General features: G+C 51.8%; 2 protein-coding genes across 4 annotated transcripts; one reads left to right on the top strand and one right to left on the bottom strand.

The window, feature by feature from the left end:
- The first annotated feature begins 1,574 nt into the window (after nucleotides 1–1,574).
- LOC125703478 (protein-arginine deiminase type-1-like) lies at nucleotides 1,575–9,559 on the top strand. Its single transcript, XM_048968025.1, is given in 18 exon segments — nucleotides 1,575–1,842; nucleotides 3,187–3,367; nucleotides 3,442–3,471; nucleotides 3,473–3,515; nucleotides 3,591–3,652; nucleotides 3,731–3,881; nucleotides 3,960–4,085; nucleotides 4,783–4,961; nucleotides 5,036–5,139; nucleotides 5,219–5,330; nucleotides 5,404–5,511; nucleotides 6,113–6,261; nucleotides 6,332–6,476; nucleotides 6,553–6,646; nucleotides 6,730–6,809; nucleotides 7,235–7,363; nucleotides 7,467–7,553; nucleotides 7,555–9,559. Coding segments are annotated over 18 exon segments (2,019 nt in total). The 5' UTR covers nucleotides 1,575–1,750; the 3' UTR covers nucleotides 7,702–9,559.
- RCC2 (regulator of chromosome condensation 2) lies at nucleotides 8,680–17,183 on the bottom strand. 3 transcript variants are annotated; one of them, XR_007380866.1, is made up of 15 exons: nucleotides 17,086–17,183; nucleotides 16,852–16,926; nucleotides 15,151–15,461; nucleotides 13,651–13,744; nucleotides 13,385–13,528; nucleotides 13,174–13,305; nucleotides 13,002–13,090; nucleotides 12,497–12,611; nucleotides 12,110–12,276; nucleotides 11,610–11,790; nucleotides 11,412–11,517; nucleotides 11,238–11,310; nucleotides 11,049–11,126; nucleotides 9,584–10,276; nucleotides 8,680–9,481 (listed from the first exon to the last, which is right to left on the bottom strand). XR_007380866.1 is itself a non-coding variant. In XM_048968027.1 (14 exons), the coding sequence occupies exons 3-14, from the start codon at nucleotides 15,454–15,456 to the stop codon at nucleotides 10,172–10,174; spliced, it is 1,590 nt and encodes a 529-aa protein (XP_048823984.1). In that variant the 5' UTR covers nucleotides 15,457–15,461; nucleotides 16,852–16,926; nucleotides 17,086–17,183; the 3' UTR covers nucleotides 8,680–10,171. The 3 variants fall into 3 exon arrangements, 2 of the variants coding, with proteins under 2 accessions (XP_048823984.1, XP_048823985.1); XM_048968027.1 differs by having other exon boundaries at nucleotides 8,680–10,276; XM_048968028.1 differs by lacking the exons at nucleotides 16,852–16,926; nucleotides 17,086–17,183 and adding an exon at nucleotides 16,430–16,765 and having other exon boundaries at nucleotides 8,680–10,276.
- Nucleotides 17,184–19,602: the final 2,419 nt, after the last annotated feature.

Raw genomic sequence — 19,602 nt, 5'->3', positions numbered from 1 at the left:
CTATGAGCATGTTGCATGCATGGTGCCTCACATACACTGATTTGGGGTCTTGCAGTCCCTTGCCCCAGTTTCATGCTAAATAAAGCCCTACAAATCCCTCCTGGGTCCAGTCTTGTCCACCATCTTCATCAACAACCTGGATGAAGAGATGGAGTTCACCCTCAGCAAGTTTGCTGGTGTTACAAAGCTGGGAGGATCGGCTGACACACCTGAAGGCTGTGCTGCCATTCAACAAGACCTGGACAGACTGGAGAGTTGGGCAGGGAGGAATCTGGTGAGGTTTAACAAGCGTAGAGCCTTGCACCTGGGGAGGAATAATTGCTGTAGCGAAAATACTAAATCATGGCCTGGAGCAGTGATGGAGCACCTGGTGGAAAGTCAGGGCTGATCCGGGGGAGCTCAGGTGCATGCAATGTAGCTGAATGATTGGAAGGGATGGAGCCAGGATCCACCCTTTCCTAGCCCTCATTTAAGGGTTGGCAGTGGAAGTGAGGGTTTTTTGCTGGAGATTCCTGCGTACCTGAGGCCTTACAAAGGTAAGCAGCTCTTTTCCTTTTTTTTTTTTTTTTTTTTTCCTTTTTTTTTTTTTTTTTTTCTGTATCTGTTGCATTTAATCTTGTTCTTATTTGATCTGGCTGAAAGCTTTGCCATGCTACTTTTATCACGGTACTTTCTATTCCATTTTAGTATTACAGTTGTGTGCATCAGTGCAGGTAAGGAGATGACCTGCTGGGCAGGAGCTCCACAGAGAAAAGCCTGGGGCCCTGGGGGACAGCAAGGTGGTGATGAGCCAGTAGCGTGCCCTTGTGGCCAAGAAGGCCAATGTTATCATGGAGTGCGCTGCACAGAGCGTGACCAGCAAGTCAAGGGTGGTTATCCTTCCCCTCTGCTCTGCCCTCGTGAGTAGAGATTTAGACTTCTACATCAGTTCTGGGCTCCCCTGTTTGAAAAAGAGAGGGAGCTCCAGAAAGAGTCCCGTGGAGGGTCACAGAGATGATAAAAGGCCTGGAGACCTCCGGTGTGATGAGAGACTGAGTAACCTGGATCTGCTCAGCCTGGGGAAAAGAAGGCTGAGAGGGGATCTGATAAATGCTTATAAATATCTGAGGGGAGGTGGGAGGCAAATGGATGAGGCCAGGCTCTTCTTAGTGGTGCACAGCAATGGGACAAGGACTAATGGCCTAAAACTTGAGCACAGGAAGTTCTGTGCTAACATGTGGAAGAACTTATTTATGGTAAGGGGGACAGAGCACTGAACGGGTTGCTCAGAGCGGCTGTAGAATCTCTTTCTATGAAGATATTCAAGACTTATCCGGATGCTGGTCTGTGCGGCCAATTGTAGGGAGCTGCTTTATGAGGGGGGTTGGACTCCATGATCTCTTCAGGTCCCTTCCATCTCCTGCGATTCTATGAGGAGCCTGGGGAGGCGCGCAGTAGGAAATAGCAGCCTGGCATGGCACCAGCTCGGCTCTGGTGTCGTGGTGAATAATTTACCGTGCGGGTTTCTCCTTGGTGACAAGGCTACTTTGTTATCTCGGGGATAAAAAAAAAAAAGGCAACAAATAAAAAGCGTTGTTCCGGGGAAGGCAGCGTTGGGGTGAAAAATCAGCCCTGATTCACGGTCTGTTGTCAGAAAGCTCAGCGGTGCGCACCGGCTGGGTGGGATCAGGCTGTGTTAATCCCCTCCCCGCTGCCAGCCTTTATAATCCCCTCGTGCCACCCCTGCCAGCACTCGGGGCTGTGTGGTGGCATGGCCCAGCAGCGTCGTGTTCAGCTTTGCACCCAACGGCCCACCAGCACCGTCTGTGTGCTGGGCACAGAGCTGTCCTTGGACATCCAGGGGTAAGGAACGGGGTGTCCAAAAATCTGCTTTGGGGTTATATTATTTTCTCTTTCCGCCTGCGGGAATTAAAGCTGGGTTAAGCGAGGAAAGGGTAAAAATAGAGGTAGAAGGGTTGAGCTGGGGAAAAGCAATGCTGATGTATTCGGGTGGGTTTACCAAGGGGATTCAGCATCCAAAAGAAAGGGATTGCTTCTGTTGGGATTTTCAGCATCCAAAAGAAAGGGATTGCTCCTCCTGCTCCTGTTGGATTTTCAGTATTGAAACGCGGGGTGTTGCTCCTTCTGCTCCCAGGGGCTTTCAGCACCTGGAATGGGATGACACCACTACTCAGTGCTCAGGATGAATGGAAAAGTTTGCAGCCTCTGTGGAGAAACAGATTTTGGATGCGAAATCCCAAATCTGGTTGCATTCTCCATCTGGGCTCCAGAACTCTACTCCAGGGGCTGCTGTGCTGTCCCAACAAGAAATAGAAATATTTCCTTGTGTAGGTGAATACAGAGTTAACCATGGAAGCATTGCTTGCTAGGGCGTTCCCTGCAGACATGCGTGTGTTTGGCCACAGCCTGGTTTACAGCAACAAGTTTTGCTTTTTCTTCCATTTTCCTTAAAGCTCCAACTGACTTTAGTTTTGCTTTTTTGGGTTGCCTTGTGCTGCTTCAAACACACCTCTGCCCTGTGGATGTTAGTAGCATCACAGCACCCAGGACTGGGCTTCTCCCCTCCTTGCAGAAGTTCCTGCCCTGGCAATGCCCTCTTGCACTGAGCGCTGCATGCTGCCGCCTGCCCATTCGCCTGCTGGTGCTTCCTCCATCCCCACTCACTTCCCGCACCCGCTGTGGCTTTGCTGTGCTCTGAAGGGGATGCATTTGTTACTGTGGGGTGGAATTTAAATATCTGGGAAGCCTCATGCCATAAGAAAAGACCTCTGGGGTTTTGGTGCAGTTGATTGGTACAGAATTTATTGGACTTGAATAATGTAGAGTTGGGGATGTTTTGCAAGACTTGTTGCACATTGCAGGATTTATTTCACTTTGCAGGACTTATTGCAGTTTCATTTTGTAGAATTTCTTGCTGTTTCCAGGATTTGTTGCAATTGAATTCGGCAGGATTTGTCATAGTCGAATGCTGCAGGATTTTTTTGAGGTTGAATGTTGCAGGATTTGTTGCAATTACATAAGACTGGATTCATTACAGTTGAACACTGCAGGATTTCTTGAGGTTGAACGTAGTAGGGCTTACTGCATTTTGTGGGATTCGTTACATACTGCAGGATTCGTTGCAATTGTACATTGCAGGACTTGCTGCATCACTGCAGTGATGCCCCAACAGCTGTGCTCCCCCAGGTCAGCACCCAAGGATGCCATCGCCTTCCATGCGCAGGGCACGCCAGGCGTGAAAGTCTACGTGGTGCATGAGACACAAAGTGTGAAGCTGCCCTCAAGTGTCACCCGCTGGCCCTTGGCCACTGGCACTGAGGTGCTGCTCACCATGGAGGCAATCAGCAAGGATGTTGGGGACGAGAAGGTGGGTGACAGCAGCCCAGCAGCACCCAGTATCACCTCTGGGTGATACTGAACTCATTGGCTGTGACATCACAGGTCAGGATTTCCTATTTTGGTGAAGCCAGCGGGGGTGCCAGTGGGCAGAGCTATGCTGTACCTCACTTGTGTGGGTAAGTGGGAATATTTGGTCCCAAAAAGTGGTGTCTCCATGCCACTTCTCCACTGAGCACCTGTTGTCCCTGCAGAAGTCTCGCTGGATGCTGACACTGGTCGCAGTGGGTCAGTCAGCAGGACGTTGGTGGACAAGGTAGTGCAGTGAAAACAACAATCCCCACCCCCGTGGGTGGCTCCAACAGTGTTCCCAACCCTGCTTTCCTATCCCCAGGCCACGTGGACATGGGGTCCTGATGGGCATGGTGCCATTCTGCTGGTCAACTGTGACCGCGATGACCCCAAAAGCCGGTTGATGAGTGACAGTAGCGAACCCAAAGGCCAGCTTACAGATAATCGTGACACCACTGTGTGCTCCTACGAAGGTATGGCCAGCTCTTTTTTTGCTGCATTTCCTCTTTTTGGTGGCTTTCCTCCCCAGTTTGTCCTTACTGTCACCCTAGACCTGAAGGACATGTCACAAATGGTTCTGCGGACCCGTGGACCACGCACCATCTTCACTGGCCATGGCCTCGTCCTACACGTGGGTTTCAGTGATGCTGATAAAGTCGGCGTGTTCTACGGAGGCAGTGAGTGTGGGATGACCCCTCTCTAGGCCCCCCTATAAATCATAGAATCCTTAGAGTTGGAAGGAACCTCTGAAGGCCATCTAGTCCAACCCCCTGCAATGAACAGGAACACCACAGTTGGATCAGGCTGCCTGCGGCATTACACATCTTCACCTTGGAAGTCCCAAGGAATGGGGCATCAACCACAATGTTAGCTAACCTGCTCCGGTGCCTCACTACCCTCACTGGAAAAGACTTTTTCTTTGTATCTAACCTAAATCTACCCTCCCTGAGCTTGAAGCCATTTCCCCTTGTTCTATCACCGCATACCCTGCTGAAGAGTCTCTTCCCTTCTTTCCTGTAGTTCCCCTTTAGATACTGAAAGGCTGCTATCAGGTCACCTCAGACCTTTCTTCAGGCTGAAGAGCCCCTGCTCTGTCAGCCTGTCCTCATAGGAGAGGTGTTCCATTCCACAGATCATTAATGAGGTGGGCACAATGAGAGCTGACACCTCCAGAATCCCAAATGCATGCCACGAGGTTGCTTTGTTCCCAGTTGTACAATGGTACACTCAATGGTAGAGGTGTGCTCGCTGTGTCCTGGTGTGTCATGGTGCAACACAAATCTGCTCCTTTTGCGAGGAGCTGAGAAATGGAGGTGGAATGCTGCAGCGCAAGGTAAGTGCTGCATGGTTGCATGGTGCCGCCTGTGTCCACAGACAGTGTCGCACTGGAAGAATACAAGCACGTGCTGGGGGGTGAGAAGCTTACCTATGCTGTGAAGCCCAGTCAGCACCAGGAAGAAAGCATCTTCTATGTGGAGGGGCTTGCCTTCCCTGACGCTGGCTTTTCAGGGCTGGTTGCATTCCATGTCACACTGCTGGAGAGCCCTGAGAAGGTAATGCCCTGAATAATATAGGTTTTACCTACAGATGGGGGTGAGCGATGTCTCAATTCCACTCCCCCTTGCAGGGCTTGCTGGAAACGCCCATTTTCACAGACACGGTGGTGTTCCGTGTGGCTCCGTGGATCATGACACCCAACACGTTGGCACCGTTGGAGGTCTTCGTGTGTAGGTGGGTGCCAGGGGGGGTTGGTGGCTGCATCCCTCCGGGCTCCACTGCATCCATGTGCCTCCCTGTTTTTATTTCCCAGCGTGGAGGACAATGAGGACTTTGTGGCAGCTGTCAGCACACTGGCTGAGGAAGCCAAGTGCCCAGTGACCATCTGCCCGCTGCCCGAAAACCGCAACGACCGTTGGATCCAGGTGGGTGATGTGGGGTTGGGACCCTTTGGCTGTGGCTCCACTGCACTTCCTTTTCCCTCTGCTTTTTTTGCAGGATGAAGTGGAGTTTGGCTATGTGCAAGCACCTCATAAAATGTTCCCAGTGGTCTTCGACTCACCCCGTGACCGGGGCCTGAAGGACTTCCCTGTCAGGAGCATCCTGGTACCCAATTAAAGCTGCTTGTCCTCCAACCCCTGGTGTTGGGTTTTCTGGTGCTAGCGAGGAGTGCTGTGCACTGTGGCAGTGTGCAAAAGGATAAGAATTAGAATGAATTTAAAAAAAAAAAAAAAAAAACAGTAGGGATAGGGGTGGGAATAGGAATAATAGTGGGAATAAGAATGAGAATAGGAGTAAGAAATAGGAGTAGTAATAAGAGAAGGAATGGGAACGGGAGTAGGAATAAGTAGGAATAGGAATGGAAAAAGGAAATAGAAATGAGAATAAAAGTATGAATAGAAGTAAGAACAGGAATAAAAGTAGGAGTAGGATACTACTGAGAATCAGAAAAGGAATAAGAACAAAGCTAAGAAGATGAGCAATCGCTAAGGGCTGCGGTTGAGTGATGGGGCTCAGCAGGTCGGGCTGATGGTTGGGTGTGATGATCCTGAAGGTCTATTTCCCAACAGGTGGATTCAGAGAATCATGCAATAGGGTAAATTAATTTGTAGGAAGGAGATAAGCCAAATCAGCATGGGCAACAGGAACATCATGCTTCAAGGTTTGGCACTCCCAAGGCTTAATGCCAGCCCTGCTTTCCCCCCAGGGCCCTGATTTTGGCTATGTGGCTCAGGAAACACCAGAGAACACCTCCAGCCTTGACTCCTTTGGCAACCTGGAGGTCAGCCCACCAGTGACGGTGCGCAGCAAGGAGTACCCGCTGGGCCGCATCCTCATCGGCAGCAGCTTCCCCAGGTGGGAGGTGGGATTTTGGTGTACACCACACCCAGAGGCCTAGGCTGAGGTCCCCAATCATTGCCCCTAGGTTTGGCGGCCGACGCATGGCCAAAGCAGTACGGAATTTCCTCGCTGCCCAACGGGTGCAGGCGCCTGTGGAGCTCTTCTCAGACTGGCTGCAGGTCGGACATGTTGATGAGTTCCTCAGCTTCATCCCCGCACCTGATCGGAAGGTAGGCAGCTCTTTTATGGGGTGATTTTTACGGGGGGAAACATGGCGTGAGCTCATATTGCTCTCTCCATCTGTAGGGATTTAGGCTGCTGCTGGCCAGCCCCAGTGCCTGCTACCAGCTGCTCAGGGAGAAGCAGGAGACGGGCTATGGGGAAGCGACAATGTTCCAGGGTAGGGATGCTGTGGCACCTCACATCCCCACACAACCCACTGTCTTCCTGACATGGGGGTGAGGTTCCTTGCTCTGTGTTCAGGGCTGCATGGTGTGCCCAAGCCGAGCATCAACGAGATCCTGGGAAATGAAGCGCTGCGCAAGTTCAATACCTACGCACAGGTGAGGTCCTGCTGTACATACTTCCCCGTCTCTATGTCCATCTGTCCACCTCCCCTTCATCTTTCTGTCCCACTGTCTTCCTTCTCCCCTTCTCCCAGTCCCTGTCTCTTTCCCCTCCTCCCTGTCTCCTCGTCCCTATTCCTGTTCCCAGCCATCTCCCTATGCCAGCCTAACCCCATTCCCTGTCCTTTTTCTTTCCCCCCGCTTCCCCATCTCCCTCTCACTGTTTCTCAGTCCCTTTGTTCCTGTCTTCGTCTCCCTCTCTGTCTCTGTCCCTATTTGTGTCCTTGTCCTCCCATCTCCATCCTTCTGTCCCTGTCCTCATCCTCCTATCTTCCTGTCCTGTTCCTCCGTCCCCTTGCCCCCCTATTCGCCTACCCCTCCTTATCCCCCCACCCACCCACAACCACACTCCCTCCCCACAGAGCTGCATTAGTTGGAACCGGGACATCCTGAAGCGGGAGCTGGGGCTGGCTGAGCAGGACATCATTGACATCCCGCAGCTCTTCCAAGCTGATGACCAAGCCAGAGCCGTGGCCTATTTCCCTGACATGGTAACAAGCAGCTCAGGGTGAAATTAGGTCTGCATGCTGGCAGCCCTTTGTGCTCTTCTTGTTCGCCACTGGGGCGAGGAAACTAATTCTGGTCCATCTCCAGGTGAACATGCTGGTGCTGGGCAGACACCTGGGCATCCCCAAGCCCTTCGGGCCACTGGTGGATGGGCAGTGCTGCCTGGAGGAGCGGGGTGAGAGCACTGCTGCAGCCCCTGGGGCTCTCCTGCACCTTCATCGACGACTTTTTCTCCTACCACAAGCTTGCTGGAGAGGTGCACTGCGGCACCAACGTCCGCCGCAAACCCTTTGCCTTCAAGTGGTGGCGGATGGTGCCCTGAGCCACCCATTTTCCTCCTTTTTTTTTTCCCCCCAAATCCCCTTCTCCATCCCTTAAGTGCCTTCTGCAGCAGCCCCCCCAACTCCCCTTGGAAATAAATGAGGGCTGTGCTTGCTACCAGCTTCCTGCTGAGGTTAAAGGCATCTTTAAGTGGTGTTTAGTGGGGTGATGCAGTGCTCTGCAGTGATGTATATGGAAAAAAGCATCTGCATGTTTAACAATGAAATGCATGCATAAAAATGCACAAAAAAACCCACATACATATGCAGAAAGAAATGCACAAAAAAGATCTATGTCCACAAGCTTGCAAGATGTGTATGCATGCGTGGGAGCATTCATAGTAGAACACGCATGCATTAGAAGAAATGTCCACAGAAAAGGCATGTGAGTGCGTGTGCTGCTCTACAAAGTGGGGATGCATGGATGGGAATACGAATGGTAACACTGCACCACAACAGTCACGCACACAAACTGCTATGCACGTACTACAGCAGGCAAGCACGCACTGAAAGATGCATGCAGGGACAAAAATATGAAGGCAGAAAGTGCCAAACTGCAAAATACACATACATAGAGTAAAATACGCACATGCACTAGAAAAACAGACATGTGCAAATACATGCACGTAAAAACAAAAAGCAAATGTACATGCACAAAATCACGCGCAAAAACACATGTATGTATGTACTGCTGCACTTGCACCCTGCTTGCAAAATCAGAGGGGGGGGGAGATTATGTCAGCAGCAGGCTGGTGCCCCCTAAAGGCTGTGCATCTGCTTTTAGGGATGTTGGTGCTGAGAGTGCACTGCATTGGGGTGAAAAAGCAGCATTCCTTTTATTTGTTCATTTTGGTTAGAAGAGAAAACGGGCAGGAATGAAGGAGAGCAGCTCTGCAGCTTGTGACGAAAGTCAGGGCAGCTTTTGCTGACTGCATCGCTGCTCCGTGCCGAACATGGGGCTGGGGCGTGCATGCAGTAGCTGAGAGGCGTACACAACGGCGTTTATTTAAACGTTTACTCCAAGAAATATAAAAAAACATGATGAAGACAACGACAGCACTAACCGGGAACCTGTCGCCTCATCTAAAGGGAACACTGCTCTGAGAGCATCGTGGTTTATTATTTTTCCATGCTTCCAGCCCTCTCCTTTTGCTGGGATGCAATGGGGCACAACGGGCCTGGGGCCCAAATTGCTTTTTTAGGGGTGAAAATGGCTTCTTGCTGTTTTTTCACCCCTGTTCTTAGGCTGCAGCATATCGTTGTGCCCATTTGGGGCTGGCAGCTGATGGGGATGATCCTGAAATATTGCAGGTAGAAAAAAGTGGGGATAAGGTTCTAAAAGCCCCATTGGGGTGCTGCACACCCTGACCTCCTCCTGCAGCAAATGTGAATATTGCTCAAAAAAACAGAGTATCTGACGTCTCTGCCCTGTTGCTCTTCCCATCCTGGAAGTTTTGACTCTAACACACCAAGATAAACCCCAAAATAAATCCTAACCCCAAAGCAAACATAAAGAACCCTCCCCCCCTTTTTTTTGTAAAATCTTTTTTTTTTTTTTTTCTCTCCATAAAATACTGCAGACCTGCCCCCACAGCTGCATGTGGGGAGCAGAAAGGGATAAAAAAAAAAATCAAAATAAACCCTAAAAACTAGAAAATAAGGTAATAAAATATCACCCTTGGGTTGTGTGGAGGCAGAGCTGGGCTCTGCATGTAAAGGCACCTCATTTCTCCAGCACAGTGCACAGCGTCGCCCCAGGAAGGGCTTTTGGCAGATACCAGGCTGAAATAATAATAATAATAAAAATAATAATAATTAATGGGAAAAAAGAAAAAAAAAAAAGAGAAAAAGCTTACACGATGCTTCAGGGCCCGCTCTTCATACCTGAGATCGCCCTGGGATGGGCAGTGGGGGGTTTGGGGAATCCGCAGGTTTGGAGGCATCCAGCTCAAAAAAATGACGCTGGGATGGAGAAGGGAGCACGGGGTTTGTCCCTATGGGTATGAGATAGCACATCTGGTCCCAAATCCCCAGAGGAAAAGGGATGCTGAGGAAGGAGGGCGGGAAACACGCACAACCCTAAAATAATAGCACCCAAAATAGAGGTTATTTGTGAAAAATGCCCCCCCAAATTGCCATGTTGTGGAAAAGGAGGGGTTTACTGGTTGAGTTTTGTTCCAAGCCTACAACCAGAGAAATCTGGTAACAAAGATAATAATAATAAAAAAAAGTTAAAAGTCTATGCCTACCCAGGTGAACCCAGCACCCCCCTTTCTGTGCGGAACAGCAATAAAATGAACAGATAAAAAAACCCCAAAACCCAACAACTAAAAAAGCCTGGATGTGCCAAAAGGTCCTGCGAGGGTGGGGATGGGAAATGGAAAAGCCACGGGGAAAGGTCTTGGCCGTGGAAGGGGGGAATCCAACGCTTTGGAAATTGTAGGAGAACAGGCAGCAGAGCCGTGGCTGCGCTCAGATGGTGCGGGGGTTGTACTCCGGCAGCTTGCGCAGCTTCTCCTTCTCGGCATCGCTCTCATCGCGGGCAATCACCAGGGAGTGGGCATAGCCCATGGCCACCTGCAGGGAGTGCGGGGTGAGGCAAAGCATCGCTCCTGCTGCTGCTGGGCCCCCTCCCTTTATACTGGGCTATGCTTGAGAAACATCCCACCGTGGGGGAAAAGCATAGGCAGGAGCACCCCATGGGATGGGAGAGTCCATGAGTGTGAGCAACAACTCATGGGTGGGAGTATCCCATAGGTAGGGACATACTGTGGAGGGGAGCATCCTGTAAGTGACAGCATAACACGGGCAGGCACAACAGATGGGTGACAGCATCCCATGGGTGGCACCATCTCTTGGGTGAGAAGAACTGATGGGTGGGAGCATCACGAAGGCGACAGAAATCTGACAGATGACAGCATCTCGTGCTGTTAGCATTAAAGGGGTAGGCACAACCCACGGGTGACAGTCTCCCATGTATGGCACCATCGCTTCAGTGGAAAGAACCCATGGGTGACAGCAACTCATGGGTGGGAATAATCTGCGGGTAGGAGTGTTGGACAGCTGTCAGCATCCAATGGGTGGAAGCACTGCACGGATGAGAGCATTACACAAATGGGCACAACACAAGGGTGACAGCATGCCACGAGTGGCAGCATCCCATGGGTGGCAGCACTGTACAGGTGCCAATATCACATGGGCAGGAGCAACGCACAGGAGGCACCGACTCGTGGGTGGGAGCATTTAGCAGTTGGAAACATTGCACCAGTGGGAGCCCTCATGGGTGGGATGAGCTACTGATGGTCCCAGCCACCACTGGGGACACAAAGGTGTGCGGGTCCCTGCCTACCTGCTCCGTGTAGATCCCATCCAAGGTCTTCACCTCTTGGGCAGCCGTTGATGACTTGGGCTTGTGGTCCCCATAGCCCTGAAAGACACAAGCACAACCCCAAAAAATTGTAGTGGGCTGACAAGCAGAACCCCTGCTCCAGAAGATGAGGGGTAAAACTGTACAGTTTAGAGTGCCATAAATCCTTACCAGCTCTCCAAAGGTGGGAGATGGGCCCCAGCTGATGGTGCTCTCGTCCGCTGCCACAATGATGCTGCTCTTTCTGCAGCACAATGCAAGGTGCTGACTCCAGCACCCTGCACCTGCAACCCCCTTGCACTCCAAAACTAAGAAAAGGGAGATTTTGGGGGGACAATCACTCACCCACAGGCCAGGCTGCGGATCTTCCAGCCACACAGGTCCTGCACTGCTTTTGGGTACATGGTGGACTCACGGGAGGTGTTGGTGGCACCCCAGAAAAACAAGCCACCTGCAAGTCCCCAGAACACATATTAGGGCTGCTCCTACCTGTGTGGATCTGCTCACATCAACTGAAATTAGGGATGCAGGGCGGCCACCCACCTGTCTCACTGACAGCAAAGGAACACGTGTAGCCAGCGTAGATCTGTGCAGCTCCTCGGCCTGGGAAGTCAAAGAGCTTGACCAAGCGCGGCACCATCTCATCCTTCTGCTCTGCATGGCCCAGTCGCCCGTAGCCACCAAAGCCCCAGGAGAAAACACGCTTCTGGGAGTCCAGGACAAGCTGTGAACAGGGGGATGCACAGTGAGTGGGGCTGTGTGCAGCTTTGGTGCAGGCGACATAGCGACTGCACGGACTGCAGAGTACGCTGCAAACCATGGGCACGCTGCAGAAGCTTCATCCTGAAATGCATACTGCACTTATCCTTCAATGCATATTGTTGATCTGTCCTTAGGTAAACACTGCAAGTATATGCTGCAAACTGAAGCAGGGAAAGCTGGCCAAAAGGGACGCCTCTTTTTTTTGCTGCAATAACACATTTGCAAAAAGCAAGGCAACAATAAAAAGCAAAAAGCAAAGGGCTACACTGCTGAGTGCTCACCGTGTGGTTGGCCCCGCATGCCACATCCCGCACCACCACGTTGGGGACGGGCAGGATCTGCCCATCTTTGGTCTTCTCAATGAAGATGGCCACGCGGCGCGGCACCAGCTCGCAGTCGTACTCTATGCGCTGTGCTCGGGCGATGAACTTCCCATCGGAGTTGTGCCCTGCACAAGGACACTGCGTCACCAAGAAATCCATTTCCCACTTGCAAAACCCCTTTTGTTTCAGGTTTGCATCCTGGTTTTTGAGTGACTTGTCCTTTTTGTTTTCTTTCTGGGAGCTGCTACATCAGCTCTGAACCCATTTCACAGCTGGGAAAACTGAGGCAGGGAATGTTTCCTATGCCCCAAACCTTTAAAAAAACATCCCAAAACGTGGCCATACCCAGCTGCCCGTACTCCGGGCACCCAAAGGAGTAGAGGTTTCCTTTGCAGTCCATGATCATGCTGAACTCAGCCCCGCAGGCCATTTTGGTGATGGGCTGCCCATTGTACATGATCTGCGAAGAAGATGAGAAGAAGGCAAAAAGCTGAATTTCTAGGGGGGGGAGAACACCCCCATTCTCTATCATTTTTCTTGGCCATAAGCTCCCCTAAAGCATTGGGTTTTCACCCTAAAATGGAACAAGAGACTTGGAAGGGGACAGCCAAAAATCCTACAGAGTTTGTACACAGTTGTTTTTTCGTAATGATATCATTTTCATGCTGCATTTTCTCCGCTCCATTTCAAAGCAGCTTCAACAGGGACGTCCTTACATGCTAAAGGGGAACACCCCAACATCCTAATGGGGTTTGCGTTCTGCGAGTGCATTTTTCAGTGAAAAAATACAAATATGCTGCTTTTCACCTCAACAAAAAAAATGGACAAGCATAGAACAGAGTGGATTTACCTGTGTGGGGCTTGGAACAGCATCTGTTTGGTTCCCAAGACCAAGCTGCCCCATTTTGTTCTCCCCAAAAGCATACACGGAGCCACTCTCTGCCAACCAAAAATAGGGAAAAGCCATGAAACCAGGGCAAAACCCAGCAGTTTTAGGGCATTTTGTTGAGGTTTCCCCCCACCTGTGAGAGCCAGCGTGTGGTTCCGGCCGCATGCTGCCAGCACGATGGCCTCGCTGCCCAGCACCTCGATGAGCTTGGGGGCTTCCACACGCTTCGTGTCCCCGTGGCCCAGCTGCCCCTTCTCATTACGACCTGTGGGAATCGTTAGGGGTTAGGCCGCACTGCAGGGTTTTGCATGTTTTTGCGAGAGGCGTTTTGGTGCTTTGCTCACCCCAGCTCCACAGCTTGCCCTCGGCAGTGATGAGGAGGCTGTGAGCCGCGCACGGTCCCGAAACCACACTCCGCACCTGAATACCTGAGAGACACCCATACCTGTGTGGCCCCCATAAATTCTGGCCCAGGTTTCGATATGCAGCTGGTGGGAAAAAAACAAACAACACAAGAATAAAAAAAGGATGCACAGCATGAAGTGTTTTGGTGTTGTTGTTGTTGTGTTGCTTGATGTCTGGCAATGCAAATGCACGGCATTTTGCTCACCTTGCTGCTTAGGCACTTCTTTGCGGCCAATCAGGTCCCAGTTGGTGGCCCCAAAGATCAGGAGCTGTCCTCTGCACTTGGAGCCCTCGAGTTTCTGCAAGGGGCAGGGAGGATTTGTCAGATCTGCAGCAATGTCAGCCATGCGGAGATTTTTTGCATGCAGGGTGGATATAGGGTTGCATCCAAGCTTGCGACCAAATTGCATTTCTGAGCCAAACTGATGGGGACAAGGGGGATTTTTTTCCAATTTTGCATTAAAACCCCCAATGTACACTGCATGCAAGCACTGCATCCCAAAAGGGAGACGCATACAAAACACTCCCATTTCTTCAGCTCCTCCTCCATGCAGATGGGTCTGAAACTGAGGGGGTTGCTCTTTGCAGGACGGAGCACGGATGTGCACCTCCTCCAGTTCTGGCTAATTGTTAATTATGGCTTTTCCCCCATCAAAAGGACGATGCTTTGGAGAGGAAAGGCATGTGCAGCACCAACTGCCTGCAAAAGGCAGGGAGCAAAATGTTAATCAGTACAAAAACAACAACAAAGAATAAAACAACGAAAAAGCCAAACCCAAAATGAGTCAGAAAAGAGGGAAAAAAGGAACTGAATGCTTGTAATGCAAACGGGAGGACCAGGTTGCAGGCGTGCAAAGTGAGGCACTGTGTGCATACACACTTGTGTGTTGAGCATGCGCACTTCTTGCTGTTGCACTGCGTTAAAAATTCTCCAAATGGGTCAACGTGGAAAAAAACGACCCAAAAGCTATGGTTGGGCTTCCCCTTCAATGAGGGCAAAAGGAGGGGCCTTGAAGTGCTGAAATAAAGGGGGACTCACAGCCTTCACAATGGGAGAACACCTTAGGGGGTGCTTTGGGGCAACTGGGGATGCGAACAGGATGCAAGTTTTGGTTCACGGGGCAAGCTGGGAGCACAAGGGGCTGCAGTAAAAGGTGGGCAAATCTGTGTTTGCAATGAAGGGGTGAGCTGGGGGGGAGGTTTGTGATAGGATGCAATAAAAGGGGGCTAAGGGGGTGCAGTGGAGGGCAGTAGAGGTGTTATGGGAGGTATAAGGATGAGGTCCAAAGGGTGCAATGAGGGGGTGCATGAAGGGGAGAACTGAAGGACCACTGAGGGTAAAGTGAGGGGGCCCATGGGGGAGTCCACCAGGGGTGCCAAAGGGAGTTGCTATGAGGAGGTGCAAAGTAGGGGTAAATCAGAGGGGTGCAAAGGGGGGTGCAAAGCTGGGGCGGATTAAAGGGATTGCAATGCATGCATCAGGGGACATGATGGGGGTTGCAGAGGTGCAAAGCAGGGGCGAATCACAGGGACGCAAAGGGAAGAAAGGGGAGTGCATTCGGGGGTGCCAAGGTTCAAAGGTGCATCGGGGTGCAGAGCAGGGCTGCGGGGGGTGCAATGGCAGGAGCAGAAGGCGGGGTTAACAGAGGGCTGCGTTAAGGGGGTGCACGGGGCTGCAGAGGGGCCCACGGGCAGCGCAGCTCACGATGCGCTCCTTGCTGTGCTCGGGCTCGCAGATGACCACCGCCTGTCCCCGCGCCGCGCCGCCGGGCCCCGGGCCGAGAGCCGAACCCGAGCCGGGCGCTGCGGGCCGGCCGGGCCTCCTCCCTCCTCCTCCTGGGCTGCCGTCCCGCGGCCTCCGCTCTCGGGGCGCCTCCTCGTCGCTGCTACCGCCGCTGCTGCCGCCGCCTCCTCCGCCGTTACGAGGCCTCCGCCTCCCTCCCGCCGCCCCGGGTCTCCTCCTGCCCGGGCCGGGCTCCCACGGCGGCCCCGCCGCCTTCCTCCGGGGCATGGCGCCTGCGAGGGGCGGCCCCGACACCGAGGAGACCCGTCAGGCCCGACCCCGCGCGGAGCCTCCCCGTCACGCCGCCACGGCGCTGCGCGGCCCGGGCGGGACATCCCGCCCCCCCCCCCCCCCCCACCGCCATCACAGCGCCCCGCTGAGGGGAGAGCGCCCCCACGGCGCGGGGGGCTGCGGTCCGTAGGAGGACGCGGAGGGGGGAGGGAGGGGGGTTCTCACCTCACAGATGGGATGAGGAGGGGGGATGATGGAGAGGGATACAGAAGTGACTGGGCACAGGGAGGTGGTAAAATGAAGGGGAGGGTTAGGAAGGGGGAGCAAAAAAGGGGATCGGGGAGCAGAAAAGAGATCTGCAAAGGGCCACTTCTAAAGTGGGGGGTCGCAAAAGTGGAGGTTGGAGCGATAAAATGGAGGGGGTACAAACGGGGTGATTGTGAAAAAGGAGGGGGGGGTAATATGGGGCTGGGGGGGTTCTGAAAAGGGATGGGGTTCCTAAAAGGTGAATGGAAAGGGGGCGAGGGGGTGCTACAAAAGGGAGAGTGTAAAAGGGGTGGCAGAATGGGGGGTGGGTGAAAAGGGGGTACAAAAGGTGGTGGGAAAGAGGAGTGGGGGGTGGGGACAGAGGATGCTGCTGGGTGTTTCTTGCAGGGGGCTGCAAAAGAGTAGAAAACGGTGATTTGAAAGGGGGGGGGGTCATCAAATGGGGACTTGTAAAGAAGGCATGCAAAAGATGAGGTGCAAGGAGAGGGTAGAATTGGGGAGGTTATAAAGAGGGGGGGTGCAAAGGAACGATGTGCACATGGGATTGGGGTTGAAACGAGGGTTACAAAAGGGCGATCGGGGGGTGCTGCGGGCAGAAGGCTATCGTGTTATAACCCCCCCTCGCTTCCCTTGCCCCCCCTCCCCACCAAAGAGAAGCAGCGCTCCGGGGGTCCCTCTCACCCCGCACCCCACACCCGCACACCTGCTCGGGGGGGCCCCGATTGTGCCGCCGCCGCCTTCGAGCCCTCTGTGGCTGTTTGCTGGGGGGGGTTCCGGGGGCGATTTTTTGATATGGCCGAGTCGGGGGATAAGGGGGAGATTTTTTTTTTGGGGGGGGGAAACGCCAAAAAATAGTCCGAATGGGGGCTGCAGGAAGAGCAGCCCGGGGTGTCCGTCCCGACCCCCCCCCCTCCTCCTCGTCCTTCCCCTCCGTCTGCCCCCGCTTTTTTTTCCTCTTTAATTGATTTTGAACAATGGGATCTCTGTCTGTCTCTCACTGCACCACGTGGATCCGCCTCCCTTCTCTCTATTTTATTTTTTTCCCTTTCCCCCCCTCTTCCCCCCACTCCCTTCGGCCCCCCAACTCCATGCCTCCCCCCCTCTTTCCCCCCACCATTTTCAAACCTGGTTTAGAGCGAAGGGTGCAGCATACAGACAGCACCGACCCCGGGGCCTTTGCAATATTTTTGGTGGTGTTTCCTGTTGCGGAAAAAAAAAAAAAAAAAAAAAAAAAAAAAAAAAAAAAAAAAAAAAAAAAAAAAAAAAAAAAAAAAAAAAGGAGGTTGTGTATTCTTTTTTTTTTTTTTTTTTTTTTTTTTTCCCCTTCTCTCCCTTTCCTCCCCCTTAAAGCCCACCCACCAGATGCACTTAAAATGTAAATATGAGCCGCCAGGAGAATCGCTGCGATACAAAACAGAAACACATGTACGGGCAGGAGAAAAAAATGCAAAAAGAAAAGCAAAAAAAAAAAAAAAAAAAAAAAAGCTTCAGAGAGGAAGAGGCTGCGAAGTCCGGTGGTGCACAGACAGCTCCATCTTTAGGACAGGAAGACTGCAGGAGCGTGAGAGCCGTGCACCGATGGAACCCCTCGGTGCATGGAGGACGCTTCCATTCCCTTTCTTGCATTGTTTGGCTGAAACGTTGCACCCTTAAAGTCTTGTTTTTTATTTTTACAGGTGTAAGGATGCACGTGCTCTTCTTAGTGCAAAAAGTTTTGCTGCCACGTTTTATTACCTCCTTTGCAATCTTTATTGCAGATGAAGATGTACTCACTCCCCTTACGATGTTTTTTTTTCAGGAGTAAAGGTGCACTACTCCCCTCTTCTTGCAAATCATGTTTGGTTTTTTGCTTTTTTTTTTTTTTTTTTGCAGAGGAGGGATGCATTGACTCCCTTTCTTACAAATAAAGTTTGAAGAGAGGGAAGATGCAGTCATTCCCTTTGCAAAGAGAGAGAAGGTGCACTCATTCCACTTACTGCAATGAAAGATTTTTTGTAGGGCCAAAGGTGCACTCCTTTTTTATTTTTATTTTATGGTAAAGTAGGGATGGAGATGCACTCAGTCCCTTTGCAAAGAGAGAGAAAAAGCTGATTCCCCTTTTTGCAAATAAAGTTTGAAGACAGAGGGTAGATGCACTTGTTCCCCTTGGAAACAGTGAAAATGCATTCATTCATCTTACTAGATTTACAGGAAGGAAGATACACCCCTCCTCATTATTACTGAGATTTTGCCAAGGGACGATTCCCTTGGCAAGGATTTTGCAGGGGGTGGGTGTGTGCGTGCTCCCCAACTCTCCCCAGCAGCTGCATTTTCACACAGCAGCAACTTATGGACAGTTTTGGGACCTGCCCCCAGGGGCTGCTGGTGGGTGATGCCTCATGCACCGCCACCTGCAATGGCTGCAAAATGCCGCAGAAGGCCAAACCCATGCAAAGCTGCATTTTCAACTCTTCAGTGGTGCAAAAAGGAAAAATGAAGTTGCTTATGGAATCATCCGTGCTGCATCTTGGAGCACAATTTGGAGACCGAAAGCAAAACAGAAGCAGGAAAACGCTTTCAGATTGGCACCGAGATGCCCGCGCAGTGCCAGGCTTTGCAAAAGGTGTTTGCAGAGCAGCAGTATCTCCTTGCTGCTGCTGCTGGGTTGGGTTTCAGCGTGCAGTTGCACTGAGGCCAAGTTCCTCCCATTTACCTTTACAGCCCACAACAGCTATTTCCCATAATATCCCACGCTGGCGATGTCAGGCTGCATTTTGAGGCACCTTGTCCTAACTCTGACAGAAGTCAGCACTGGAAATGGAAAGATTTGTTTGCAGGAATGCAGGGACCCTGTTCATCTGCATCATCCAGGATGCAATCTTAAAGGTGTGATTAAAAGAATGCTGGCTGCTCGACTCTAAAATTGTGTTTTTTTCCCCAGTGTGCTAATGGAGTTATAAAGGGGTTGGGTGGAGGGGGAGATTTCAAGGCACAAAGCGAATCCCATTTCTTTAGGGCTTTTTGCCTCTATCTTGGCCAGATCCCTGCGATAGGGCTGAATCGAGGAATCCTCAGTTCCAAAGAGTTTTTCCCTTCTTGGCAAAGGTGCCCACTCCGGTTGCATCAGGCTGAGAGTTAAACTGGTTTTTTCTGGGATGAGGACAAACTGGTCCAGCCTGTTCTTCCCAAAGGCTGCTGGATGGGGAGTGACTTCACCCCAAATGCCCTCAGATGGGCTTTGGCAGCCCCCTCTAGATCCATGTGCAGCTGTTGGACCTCCAGTAGATGATGTTTGGGGCATCCCCAGAGCCTCAGCAACTGCAAAGCGGAGGAATTACAGCACACCCCACCTGCACAAAGCACCCAGCACGCCACTCTGCCCTGGGAATGGGGTGGATGCAGCGTGGGAACCAGGGCGCTTTGCATGCGCTCATTTGCTGCATTGCATCTGCAAAGTTGCATCTGGTGTACGCTGAGTTTTCCAAGCAAGCAACACAGCAAGGATGAGCTGGAGAAATGAGTGCGTTTAGTCCTGTTGCTCAAAGAAAATAAACCCACCATAGGCATAATCTGCATTTCTAGTGACATGGGGTTGTCTGCATCATGCCTAGCAGCAGCAGAACTTTGTGTGGCAGTGGGGTTTGCAGTGAGGAAATGGGCAGTGAGCATGGGCTGGGGGGTGGCAGCCTTTTGAGGTGCAAGGTTTGCTTTGCACACCCGGCCCAGCATGGTGCAGCAGGAAGGGGTCACAGGGTGATGCCACGGGGTGGTTGGGTCTCTGAATCCTGCAGGGAGTGCCAGCAAAAGGCATTCCTGCACCAGCTCCATCCCCCTTGCGTGGTTTTTGTTGTGCATGAGTTTGACTGCACAGGGTTTGGTTGTGAAGGGTTTGCTTAT

This window comes from Lagopus muta, chromosome 21, assembly GCF_023343835.1.
Source record: "Lagopus muta isolate bLagMut1 chromosome 21, bLagMut1 primary, whole genome shotgun sequence".
Classification (NCBI taxonomy): Eukaryota; Metazoa; Chordata; class Aves; order Galliformes; family Phasianidae; genus Lagopus; species Lagopus muta.
The sequence above is the reverse complement of the archived record's forward strand: the minus strand, read 5'-3'. Positions and strand labels throughout refer to the sequence as shown.